The 12,865-nt window shown below is 38.0% G+C and overlaps 1 protein-coding gene across 3 annotated transcripts in view; it reads left to right on the top strand.

The window, feature by feature from the left end:
* Positions 1 to 12,865, top strand: part of PTPRK (protein tyrosine phosphatase receptor type K) — a 398,062-nt gene that overhangs the window by 77,184 nt on the left and 308,013 nt on the right. For all 3 annotated transcript variants that reach the window (XM_034060345.1, XM_034060343.1, XM_034060344.1), the window contains exon 2: positions 9,544 to 9,666. In XM_034060345.1, the coding sequence (XP_033916236.1) occupies positions 9,544 to 9,666 (123 nt within the window). The remainder of the gene's footprint in view (positions 1 to 9,543; positions 9,667 to 12,865) is intronic.

Raw genomic sequence — 12,865 nt, 5'->3', positions numbered from 1 at the left:
ACACCATGACCGAACTCTTCAGTCATCTCTCCGCCTTATAGGACTTATTTCTTTCTGTGGCTTCAGAAGTGACCTTTTGTAACAGCTTGTCATTTTTGACATCAGAGCAATTTCCATTTCCTTGCATTTAATTTGATCCTCCTTTTACATGACCATTTAAAATTTTATGCACAGTCTTATGCTCACCTCCCCCTAGGAAGTCCTCAGCTTTTACGTTTGACATATTTTTTTGAGCTCTTTGTTTCCCTGTTCCTTAAGTTTTTTTTATAGTTGAGTCTATATAATTTAAACGCAGTTCCCTCATTTCCTCATTTGTGCGGCTTCTGTAGTTATGCTGTGGTAAACTGGATTATTTGCTGCCCTTAAATGAGACTCCCTTTTATTTTCAGAATGGTTGCTCTTACTGTCCAGCTGGAAATTCTTGCTTTTGACAGGCCTTAGAACAAATTTTAAATAACTTGCTTTTTCCCTTGTTATATGTTTAAGCTGTCAAAATTGTAATAGGGTAGCTTTATAGGGTAGCTGTAATAGTTGTTAGGAGGCCTGGCTTTGTCTTTGAATTGATGATATGATTAGTACATATAAAAGTTTAGCTATAAATTTTCTTATTCCATTTGTTTTGTGTGTTTTTTTTGGTGTTTTTTTGTGTGTTTTTTGTTGTTGTTTTGGTTTTGTTTTTTGTTGTAGGTTACAAAATAACATAGCACTCTCAATCTGTAGAAAACTGAGATTTAATGTAGTGGTTGTAGAACTGTCTTCTGCACTCCTGCGGAGTTTAATCACATTTTTATCCATTAACTTTTAACAGCATATTGTGAGAATGTTTAGGAGAAATGCCAGAGACTGTGATATCTACATAACATTTTCTATAAATAAGCACTAACAGTGTCTTGGAAAAAGGTGTTGTTTTCAGAAGCAGCATTGTAAACCACATATCCATAAATATTCAAAGTGATGATTAATTTCATTTTGGAGCTCTCAATCATGTCCTTGAAGTCAGAGAATTTGCTTGCCAGTGTTTTAGTCACTATTGGTATAGTCATGAAATTATTTGTTAATCTTGAGTACATGATTTCTCTTCTCATCCCCCCAGTTATTTGTATTCAAATGGTGTAACTCCTTATCACTGGTGCAACTGGTCAGAATTCTGCTCAGTGCGCTGAAGGAATAATAAAGCTTGCAGCCTATGAGTTGAAATATGAAATAGCTTTGGTGTTTTCTGGATGTTGACACATGTATAGTAATGAAGATCTATTAATAATTTTGTGAAATTGTTGAATCTCTTTGTGCTTAAATGAAGTATTGAAACATTTCCTGTTGCCTGTCAATATGAAGATTAGTGAAATCAGAGATGAAGAAGCCTTTTTCAAGCCTGGCATAGAAGGAAGGAACCTAATTTAATAGAGAAATCTAATAAATTGCATGGCCATTCACATCTAATTGTGAATCTTCATGCTTTCCCAAAATAGGAGTGGTTTTGTCTCCTTCTTTTTCTGAAATGTTTACATTTATAGGGATATTTAGAGTATTCAGGTGTTCTACCAGCACCAACAAAAGCCCTGCAATGAAAACAAAATAAAGCTAATATGGGAATAATCAGCTATATTTTCTATTAAGCTGTTGGTGTTACAGACCATTGGTGTTTTCGATGAGATTTGAAGTTCCATGTTCAGGTTAATACTCAAAAGCAGTTGTTAAAACATGCTAATAGTGGGAACAGGGCTAAAAAAAAATTAAAAGGTATTTCTAGGTAATTGAGTTTGCTTGGCTTTTATTGCTCTTAACTATAATCAGTTGAGTTTTGAATCCTAGTACTACAAAATAAGATGCCACTGCGAGGAAGATAGTGTATTTTTAGTTTTAGTATGAATTCTCCCCATAATGAAGGAGAATCTGTCATTTTCCTGAAGTGGAGCTGTTTTTGTGGTTATTTAAAAAAAAATCCAACAGAAAAACCCAAACAAAAACCCGCCACAAACTGTCTCTGACCTTCTGCCTCTTTGGATGCTGTAGGTTAAGTAAGGTTATTTCAGAGTTACATTTCAACTGGTATCACTGAACATAAGCATTTTAACATAGGTCATTAAAATTTATTCTCCAAATGCATTAACACCAACTCGTAGCATATTCTTTATAGGCATCTTAAAACACCTTGATAACAGAGCATTAAAATGCTCATAACAAAAATACTGCAGTACCTTTAGAAGATGAACACAGCTTGTGCTTTGAGGCATGCTGTGATAGAAACAGGTAAATTAATGTAGTAGGTGGGCAATTTTAAAAGCAGGACCTGTTCTGGATATATGACTGACAAGAGACCTGCTATGGCACCTTTATGCTCTCCAAGCTTTGAATTCACCAATCAGTGTGAGGAGAAAAATTAAATTTTCACAGGACTTTTACCTGACATTCCAGGTAAATGTAATTTTGTACTGCGTTCTTACTATGGAGCTATCTACTTTGATAGATTTAGAGCTAGTCATTATGCTTTTACAGCAGGTGGTGGAGAAAAATAAAAGCATGCTGTTGAATAAAAGGAGCAGATTGTTCCAACTAGTCATTTCAGCTGAATGAGAAAAAGAGTGTTTTGTTCCTGGTATGACACCTTCATGCATATGAGGTCTAAAGTAACCATTGGTAACTGAGCCTTGTGTAAGGAAAAAGTTGTGATGTAGAAAGTTTTGTTGTGTGGTGGTAGTTCTTCTCTCATGCTGAATGTTTTTTCTCCTGTATTGGTGATCTGTTTGTTCTTAGCAAACAAATTTCTGGGCTTATAACCAGCTCCTTAAAATTAAGGAGTGTAAAATTTAAGATGTCACTAGTGCCTTTTACATAACAGTGAAAGTAATCGGATGCAAGAACAAATCTTGGAAATAAACTGAAAGATTGTGTTCTTTCAACTGTTCTTCTATACATGCCATTCTATGGATAAAAATATTCTTTGCAATGTTACATTTTATAAAAATAAGCAAAGACAAAAACTTCTAAAATCAATTTGTTTCAGAAACCTAAGAAGGTACTAGAGTTTCCCTTCTCTCTCTCTACCCCTACCCCAAATCCAGAAGATGCAGTTTTCTATCATTGCTTTCCCTTATTAGTTTCTGAAACTTTGTGGGAGTTCTAGTGGATAGATACTGTTGGAGACTTAAAAATAAGTGCCTTGTTCCTGTTGCTGCATATAATTTGGTATACTATTTTTTTCTTGATACTATTTTTTCTGTATTATTAATTCTGTAGAAAGTGTGCCAGAAGCCAAAGAAATATATTCTATGGATTCAGAAAAGAGAATGCTAGCCATTCCCTTCTCCTACCCTGATGCTAAAAGTAATGTGCTATTTTTTTTCTTGTAAAGGTGTTATAAAGTGTGGCCAGTAAATGTGTGCTATTTCTTCATCAGCTACTTTTATCAATAGGTGATTAATTTACTACAATTTAGTAGTTTTCTGAATGCCTTTAATAGTTTTTTTTGTTTGTTTGTTTTGTTTGTTTGGTTTTTGTTTTTTTTTTTAAGATATTGTTACTTTTTTGGGGTGTTTTTGAAAGAGCACTGGAGTTGTTAAGGTCTAATCAAATAAGAAAAGTGACATACAGATATTTTAGGTGATGTGAGTAGTGTCTGTTATCTACAAGACAGTAGAACTCCAGTATATCATCCCTATAATGGCATTCGTAATAAATGTTATGGATGCCTTAAATTTCATGTAATACTGGTTTGCAACTGTTTCTATTTTAAATAGTAAGTGTGAGAACACATTAATTGTTAAGGATAATTTGTTCAAAATCTGAATCAGTTTTCCTGTCTGTCCTGAGCTGATGAGAGTCCAGCATAAAGTTGTAGTATACATCCAATTATAACTGGGAGTTGCTGACATGCTTCTCTTAGTCTTAAGCTTTTTTATAATTTAACCTGATGGGGGAAAATCTGTTTAGCTCTTAATTTCTGGGTTGGTATGAAAGGATATAGGGTAAATTGAAGTCACAGAGCAGTGTCAGTTCTGAATGTTGCTGCTGAAGAAATATCATGGTAAGATTTTTAAAAATGTAATCTGTCTTTAAATTCAATCATCTTCAAATAGCTTTTCAGAGGTGTTACTGGGTTTGCATGGGAAGGTTTTGATGGTTCAGGGAGGGGGGGAGAGATGATAGAGAGGGGATACAGGAGTGGCTTCTATGAGATGCTGCTAGAGGCTTTCTCTCTGTCCAATGGAGCCAACACCAGATGGCTCCAAGGCAGACCTGCTGCTGGCCAAGGCTGAGCCATCAGCCATGGTGGTAGCACCTCTGGGATAACATATTTAAGAAGGTGAAAAAACCCAAAACTGTACAACTCCAACCAGAGTCAGGAGTAGAGTATGTGAGAAACAGCTCTGCACAACCCAAGGTCAGTGCAGAAGGAGGGCAGGAGGTGCTCCAGGCAGCAAAGCTGAGATGACCCTGAAGTCTATGGTGCAGCCCATGGTGAGGCAGCTGTACCCCTGCAGCCCATAGAGGTTCCACAGATGGGCAGGCATCACATTTGGGCATCCCCCGTGCTAGAGTAGGGGGGATGCCCAAAGGAGGTTGTGACTCCAAGGGGAGCCCACACTGGAGCAGGTTTGCTGGCAGAACCTGTGGCCCACAGTTCATGAAGAACTGCAGCCTGTGGGAAGGACTTATGTTGGAGAAGTTAGTGGAGGACTGTCTCCTGCGGGAGGGACCCCATGCTGGAGCAGGGGAAGAGTGTGAAGAGTCTTTCCTCTGGGGGGGGGGGGGAAGGAACAAGAGAGGCTATGTGTGATAACTGACTGAAACCTTAATTTCCTGTCCTCCTGTACTGCTTGGGAGGAGGAGGTAGAGAATTTGGGAGTGAAGTTGAGCCTGGAAAGAAGGGGAGGGGTGGGGAGAAGGTGTTTGAAAATTACTTTTTATTTCTCATTATCCTACTCTGATTTGATTTGTATTAAGTTAATTTCCCCAAGTCAAGTCTGTGCTGCCAGTGACAGTAATTGGTGGATTATCTTCCTATCCTTATCTCAATCCATGGACCTTTCATATATCCTCTTTCCCTGTCCAGCTGAGGAAGGGAGTGGTAGAGCAGCTTTGGCAGGCACCTGGCATTCAGCCAGGGTCAAGCCACCACAACAGGTGATGTGTAAACCTCGACTACAAGATCTTTATTAAGTTTATTAATCTTTGGCATTTAAGATTAATTTCAAGAATAAATTTAGTTTAAACTTAATGACCTTATTTAGTGGAGCTTTAATTTCCGAGAGTTCAGTGTTGGATGTTAATATCTTTCTTTTTATAATGAACATTTAAGATTCTTTATCTTTCATAAATGAAAATGGACATGTAGGCAATTTTTGAGGCTAGCATGATTTATCACTTATCTTTTAGCAGAATATCAAGTGGAATGTGTGTGAGTTCTATGTGTGTTTAAGTTGAAGTTAATAACATAGTGAAGCTTATGGGGAAAGGAAATGGAAACAGTGAATTGCTAATTTGCTTGGTTTTTGTTGAATGTAAATGTTTCCCAAATACTTCCCCAGCAACTGAACAAACTTGATTGACCCAAGATACAGTTAACAGTTTGACAAAATGATCGTACAGGCTTAAAATCCCTTTTGTCCTTCTACCTTACAATTCCAGCTGTTGATAGGATGTTTAATTTTGATGGACTACCTGATATTTCTTTTTAAACTAATTGTGGGTAACGCCACCACCAGAGGTGTGGCAGGTCATGGCTCTGGTTGGTGCTGCCCCTCAGCAGAGCATGCTGCTTGTCTCCATCCAGCCCTTCTGGGCCATGTCCTGATGGCAGCATCATTTGAAGGGAGGAGGTAATGGCTGCCTTGCATGCTGGTCTCCAAGCCCACATCAGGCTATTGAGGTCAGACCAGTCTGATTTGTTGCTTTGCTGCTCTGCCACCTTTTTTTTTTCTGAAACATGAGATTAGAAATTTAAGGTAGACATGGATTTAGGTACTGCAATGGCCAAGAGCATTTGAATGTCAGTGCTCTGTGCTTCCAGCTGACAGGTTGAGCAGAGGTGCACAAATTGCTGTTTGCGGCATGGTATGTGTGTTGGTAGGTATGCATAAATTCCAGGAGCAGCATAGTATCGAAGATAAATTGCATCCATCAGCTGTAGCTAGCTAAAGGAACATGCTGCTGATACTACCAACCACTTAAGTCAAGTTAGGTGAAGTACCTTTTGAGTTTTGGAGGAAGTTAGAAATGGCTGAGTTGGAGATTTCTAGCTTGTCATTTGTAAGATGTTACCAGGCTGTTGTCAAAATGTTGGATGACAAGATAGGAATCTGTATTTCTGTTCAGCTACTGATCATGATTTGAAGGTACTAAAAGTTTATGAAGCCCAATCCAGTTTCTTCCCTGAACATTATTACGTTACTGTGGAGAGTGACCCAGTAGCTGACTGGGTGCTACCAGCTCCTGACTTACAGTGTACTTCTGTCAGATGGTTTATGTTTGAGTGGTTAAGGGTTAATTTAAAATGTGTATAGTTTTGAACAAATGACTGGGAACAAAATACATCACTGCAGGTTTCACCCACCCACCATCTCCTTTCTTTGAGTTTCCCACACTGCATGTTACACTTAGGTTTGCCTCTTAGTACCCAGAGTTACCAAAATAGTGTGCAGGAGGTCAGCTGTTAAACAGAGAAGGGGAGATCCAAATTTGCTCCTGTTTTAAGTCATAAGTAGTCTGCAGGGATTTAAAATGCTTAGTCTGTCTCATTGTGTTATGCTGGATAAATCACTACGGCATTGGTGTGTAAATGACTTGTCTTGCCTTGAAATGTCATGATATGTTGCTGAGAGGAGGTGGTGTGCTTCATGAGAGGAAGCCATTTGTTTAAGCAGTTACATGGTGGATTTTGTAATGAGTCAATAATCTGATAAACTTTGCTCAAGTCCATGCAATAGATGGACACTTGCTTGTTCTCTAGGCGCAGACATGATGTGCTGCTACACACAAGCAGATTCTGGTTGCTTGCTGTGTATTAATAGGCACATTATTATTGCTAATCAGAAGCCTGATAACTAAAATTAATAGTGGGCATGAAGATGAGCAATTAAACACATTCATCTTCCAAATGAGTCTGGAAGATTCATTGGTAGTTTAAATTTATATACTGAGGGCACTTAAACCATTAAAAAGGGTAATGGGTGCCCCACAGGCATGTGCTTCAAAGCCATATGTCATTTTGGTGCTGGGACAGCAGACAGTGATAACTTCCCTTTAAGGGAAACTGCTATTCATTTATCAATTAAGTGTCGAGGGAAATGTTCATTTTTGCTGTAGAGTGATCATAGCAGTGTATTCTAAGTTAAGTCAAACCTCAAGATTTATGTTCTAAGCCTTTCTGGCTTGATCATAATAGATGTTAATTAGAGAAGTCTCGGTGGTAACAGGGCATTGGAGTTGGGACTTCTTAAAGGCATATGTGTTTCTTTGATGCACAAGTATTTCTCTTCTTGTGTCATGCAGTCTTTGACAGTGATACTGATGTAGTAACTGGCTTAGTGACTGACATGTTGGGGCTTTTTTTGTTGTTGACATTGTGCTTGTGTTATCAAAGGGCAACATTTGAGAAAGTTTTGCTAAGATCCGCTGCATATGAAGTCTTCAGGTTTTATGGCACAAGTGTTTAGCAGAAATGTTGCTACAGTGTATAGTTTTCTTTCTCTCCTGGTGTTGTCCTTGCCAGCTAAAACACTGGTTTACAAGTGGTTCTGGCAGTGACAGAGAGTTTGGCAATGTTTTTTGCTTAAGTAGAATTAGCTAAAACTTGGGTTTTGTCATTTATTCAAAATAACAGATTCTGATGTAGAACTGTGGGAATTGTTTCTAATTAAAGGTGAAATATAATCTCAGTTTGGGACACAGTCTAGATTTGCTGATGAAATTTAGTGAAAGGGACATCCACTTCCCCAGATATGAGCACTGTTTTTACAAACTTTCTTCCTGTTATGTGACATTTGAATATTACATTTTGGGCAGGTAAAAAGTATTTTTATCCTCGGTTTGGTGACATACATTCCTATTCCTCCTGTCCTTATTCTTTGGCCTGTCCTAGTTTTAGGTTGTGTATGTCTTGTGTAGAGAGCAGAAATGAGCACAGGCTGTAGTTCTTCAGTCTTCAGTCCTTTTCCCACATCCAGCCCATCGTGTGGGGTATCCTGTGGGCTGGTGAGAGCCTGGCAGGCAAAGGAGGGTGTTTGCAGTTGGTGCAGTGGCAGTGACTCATGGTGACACTCTAGAATTTATCATAATAAGGGGTTTTGTTTGCTCTTGGGCCTCGCAGCACTCATCCCATACTTTGTATTCAGAAAGATAATAAGGTGAACACAAATGCTCCTGTTACTCTAGAAGTGTCTTCTTAACAAGAATTTTTTTTGTAACAACAGCTGTTAATTGTATTGTTATGCTGTAACTACTGAGAACAAGAAAAGGGTACAAGTATCTCACCTGATTTCCAATAGTTGTTTATAAGCTAATTCTTGCGTTTTTACATAACTTCTCTCAATTAAGAAGATACTGCCTAAATAAAGATGAATGCACTGTATTTCTCTTTCACTCTGTCCTGGTATTGCCTTTATTTTTGGTCAGGACAACTGTGTGCCATGATTTTGATAACACATGCCACAGAGTTGTATGCATGACATCTTTATTTTCTTGTGTTTATGCTCTACTTCTTCTTTGTCTGGGCTCTTTTGATTCCTTTGTTTCTTCTCTCTCAAACCTTGATCTCTTTCCATGATCATCATGTTTTGTGCTCTGTTTTCTACAGCCTAGTTAATTGTCCTTAGTTAAGAATCTAATTAAAACAATTACTGAATGAGACAGGGCAGGCATTACTGTGTTATACGGGAATTTGGGTGTTTTATTTTTCTCCTTCTGCCCATCCTTTACATTTCTCCCGTTCTTCTTTCTTCCTGTTACTTCTCCTCACAACTTTAGTTGCAAGGTTTTCTTATCCGTTGTTTGTGTGACCCTGAAAAAGTGTTTTTAATTTGTATTCTGTTATGCTAGATTGATTTAATAAAGCAAGATTATCCAATTAATTCTGCAGCAATTATTTCATTTCTAAGTAATTTTAATTATTTCGTCTCACTGTTTTTATTTTGGGCACAGTATTTATCCTTGTTGTTGGTATTTGGACTACTTATGCGTGCAGTGCATCAGAGTTGTTGATTTTCCACTTCACTTTTTGAGATCAGTCCATTATTTTCTGTTTCCCTCTTGGTTTAAAAGCATGTTACTTTTTGTCACACAGAGAGTGGCCCAGGTTTCACTTGGACTGAGTGACTCAGCCTGTAATCTCATGCTCTGACAGAAGGTGCTTTTTAGGGAAAATGGTTATATGAAGCAGAGACACTGCAAAGAAGAGAGGGGAATGCTGATGGGTCAGCTGCTTGTGAACTGTACCACAGGCTGCACGGGCTCCATAGTTGTGTTGTGTGCCCAGAAGAAATACCTCTGCTTGATTCTTAGAAGGGGTCTGCTTTTAAATAAACTAATAACAAGTTTCTTCCCTAGGAGGATGTACCTTTGATGATGGTCCTGGACCCTGTGACTACCACCAAGACTTGTATGATGACTTTGACTGGGTGCATGTCAGTGCTCAAGAGCCTCACTATTTACCGCCTGAGATGCCTCAAGGTGAGAAACTCCATAGATACTAAATGGATAAGCTTATTACGAAACTCAGAGCCCCACTGAATATGGCCGCAAGGTCATACCCTGTGATCTCCACTTTAATCTTGATAACAGAGGTTATAAAAAGAAACAAAGATTATAAAAATAACAATCCTGGTAACTGAATAACTTTCTTAGATCAAATCCCACTTTAAAGTTTAGGGACATAGGGAAGGGAGAAAGGGAAGCCATAACCTCTTTGATTCCATTATTCAGGTATGCATTAAAAGAATGATACATGCAAAACCACCATACACTGATTCTTTCCTTCCCCTCCCTGCAATTGCTCATCATCTGAAAGTAATCAGAAAAGCTTTGATTTATGGAAATATTGCAGTTGTTAATTACTATTTAGGACAGGTAATGAATAACTAAAGAGGTACAGCCTACATGACCTTGCTTGCTCACCTTTGATGAACAGCTTAATCGGCGCTTCCCAGACAGCATGATATGCTGTGAAAATGAAAGCATTTGAAATTCAGCTACATTTTCCAATTAATAATACATTAAGTAATTAATCATGCAGAGGAGGAAAAAAGGTCATGGCTATTTTATTTGTATCTAAAAGTTTTTGAGAATTGAGGTACGTATGGAGAAGGAGTGGGAAATGTTGCCACACAGGAGTAACCTAACCTCTGCACCGTTCCTTCTGCTTTTTGTATTTTGGTGTGCATTATTAATGGTGGTAAGTGTATGTAATTTTACTTCTTCACTGCTAACTATCTGGGTTTTTCCTGCTTTGGAGTCACTGATATGAGCCCCTGTCATCATGTCCCATATTTTACAAAATTGGTTAATTATGCAAGATAGACACTATTTAATGGACTGCCTAGTACTTCAGTTTTGCATGTGGAAGAGTATATTTAAGCCCTGAAGCTTCGGCATTCATGATGATCTTGCATTAACAAATTTAAACTAGTATCTCCGCTAGGAAGGCTGAAATTAGTTACTTTCCAGATTGTGTTTTTAAGATTCTATGTGGCTTGTTAAAGTGGTTGGAGATACCTTAATTGTGATGATCTTGATGATTTACCATTTTATGAGAAAATTTGGTGTTCTCAGACCTCAGGCACACTTCGTATAGGAAGAACAGCAGTTTGAGGAATTGTTTCAAATGAATTGATATGAAAAGATAGCTGCTTCTTGCTTCTCCCAAATAACACACCTGTCATGCAGTTTTCAGAGTTAAATGGGCTACAGCACTCTCTGTTGGCAATTGATTTCCATTCAGTTCTGCTAGAGACTCATTTCTGTTGATGTGGGTAGCACATGGACTCTTTTGGAGGAAGCTCTATGTATTTTGGAGGAAGTTCACATATGTATGTCAAATTGTGGCTGCTCAATAAAAACTAGCAGAATAAAAGAATGCTTTCAAGATAGTCCAAAACAAATACAGAAAAATCTCTGTTTATTGTTTTTCTTTCATCTGGTTAGAATTCTAAGCTTCTTGGACCACGGTTTAAAAGTTGGATGCTTGGTAATTGAGGTCCAGACTAAAGGTGTGCAGTCTCCATCTGATGAGCTGCACTTAAAAAGTTCAGAATCTTCAAATCCTGAAGTTCTATGCTGTATCTAAATACTTAAGCCCTTTTGTGGTTTGAAATTAGCACACTTATAAATTAAGTCTAAGAATATAACAGCTCTAAAACGAGTGCTAAATTCCTCTGGCAGGTCTGCAGGAAGTGGACCAGAAAGAGGTTCAGGCAAAAGCAGAATGGGAAGTAACAAAGTGCAATCATCTGCTGTGCAGTTTTTCTAACATTGCTGACCATACCTGATTACTATTGAGACCGTAGATTAGAAAGCAGTTCACTGCTCATGAGGAAGTTATCCAAGTTGAATAAGATGTGGTAACGAAGGAATAGGTAAAATTAAAATACTGCTGTTTTCACTTTGAAAACTGCTGGGGTTTCTAATCTGTAGAAGCCAGGGATCTCCTAGGAATCAGAATCAGCCTACTTCTTCCTGCTCAGTCAGAGAATGAGAGGAGGGAAGTGGTACCCAGAAAAATTGAGCGTCACAGTAACTGAAGTGGTATAGTAGGGACTGTTTTCTCTTTTTTTTAAATCTTCTCAGGCTCTATAATCCTTCAGCTAAGCACAAAGCTCCTTAATGCATGTGTTGAAGTCTTCTTCATGGACACCTTTGTTCTGTTTGGAGCCTTTGTCTCTTACATCTCTCTGGAATCCAATACAATGTCCTGGCCTTGACCTTAGTGAAAGAAATACATATTCCATATGTACATATTGACTTGGAAGGAGAGCTCTTTTACCTGCATGTTAGAAAGATAACGCCCTTATGCTGAATATGTGGTTTTCAGGGCTCAAACAGACTCACCCAGAACCATTGTAGTCATAAAGGATCATACTCAATTTTCAAATGTCAGTTTTTAGTCTTCAATAGCTTTGGAAAGTCTTATTTAAAAAAAAAAATAAAATGAAAGAGAGAGAAAAGGACACAGGAAAAATAGGAGAAAAATTTGACAATTAACTTCATATTTTACTTCTGATTCAAAGGAGGGATTTAATTCCATGCTATGCTTTGGTGAAGGATAAATAATGGGAAATTTGAGACCTAATGGCATGTGCTTTGGAGTGCTTTGAAAATGTGAAAACTTATCCTAACGGAAAGCGCTTTGCAGGTATGGGAATAGTAAACACTACTGGTAAGGCAAGTGTAATTACTTCTGAGTAATTAATGCAACTTCAGGGTTTTTTTTAATATACTGACCTACACTCTATTTCTCAAATTATGAGCAGAGGCAAAAGCCACTTATCTTCTGTATGGGGAAAAAATAAATGCAGCGCATAATGATTAATTTTGGAATCAATGCTGAGAGCAGGTGCTTGTGTATAGCTTTAAATGCCAACTTGTAAATAGTTGAACTGCAACTTACATGGTAAAACCTTTGGATTACGTATTAAAACCTTGGAAAGCACCTGACATCCAACATTAGGTTCCTAGGAGCATGTAAAAGTGACTGTGCTAGATCAAGCTGAAGATCTGGTGGTTTTGAGAGTAGCCAGTAACATGTGCCCAGGAAAGAATGTATAGGTAGAACAAATGAGTGGAGATCATGGCCTGAATGCTTTCCCAGTTTCCAGCGGTTTGACATTTACGTATTTCTTCAACTAGAAATGGTCCTTATTGGCAATGTTCTCAA

This window comes from Melopsittacus undulatus, chromosome 3, assembly GCF_012275295.1.
Source record: "Melopsittacus undulatus isolate bMelUnd1 chromosome 3, bMelUnd1.mat.Z, whole genome shotgun sequence".
NCBI classification, from domain to species: Eukaryota; Metazoa; Chordata; class Aves; order Psittaciformes; family Psittaculidae; genus Melopsittacus; species Melopsittacus undulatus.
The sequence above is the reverse complement of the archived record's forward strand: the minus strand, read 5'-3'. Positions and strand labels throughout refer to the sequence as shown.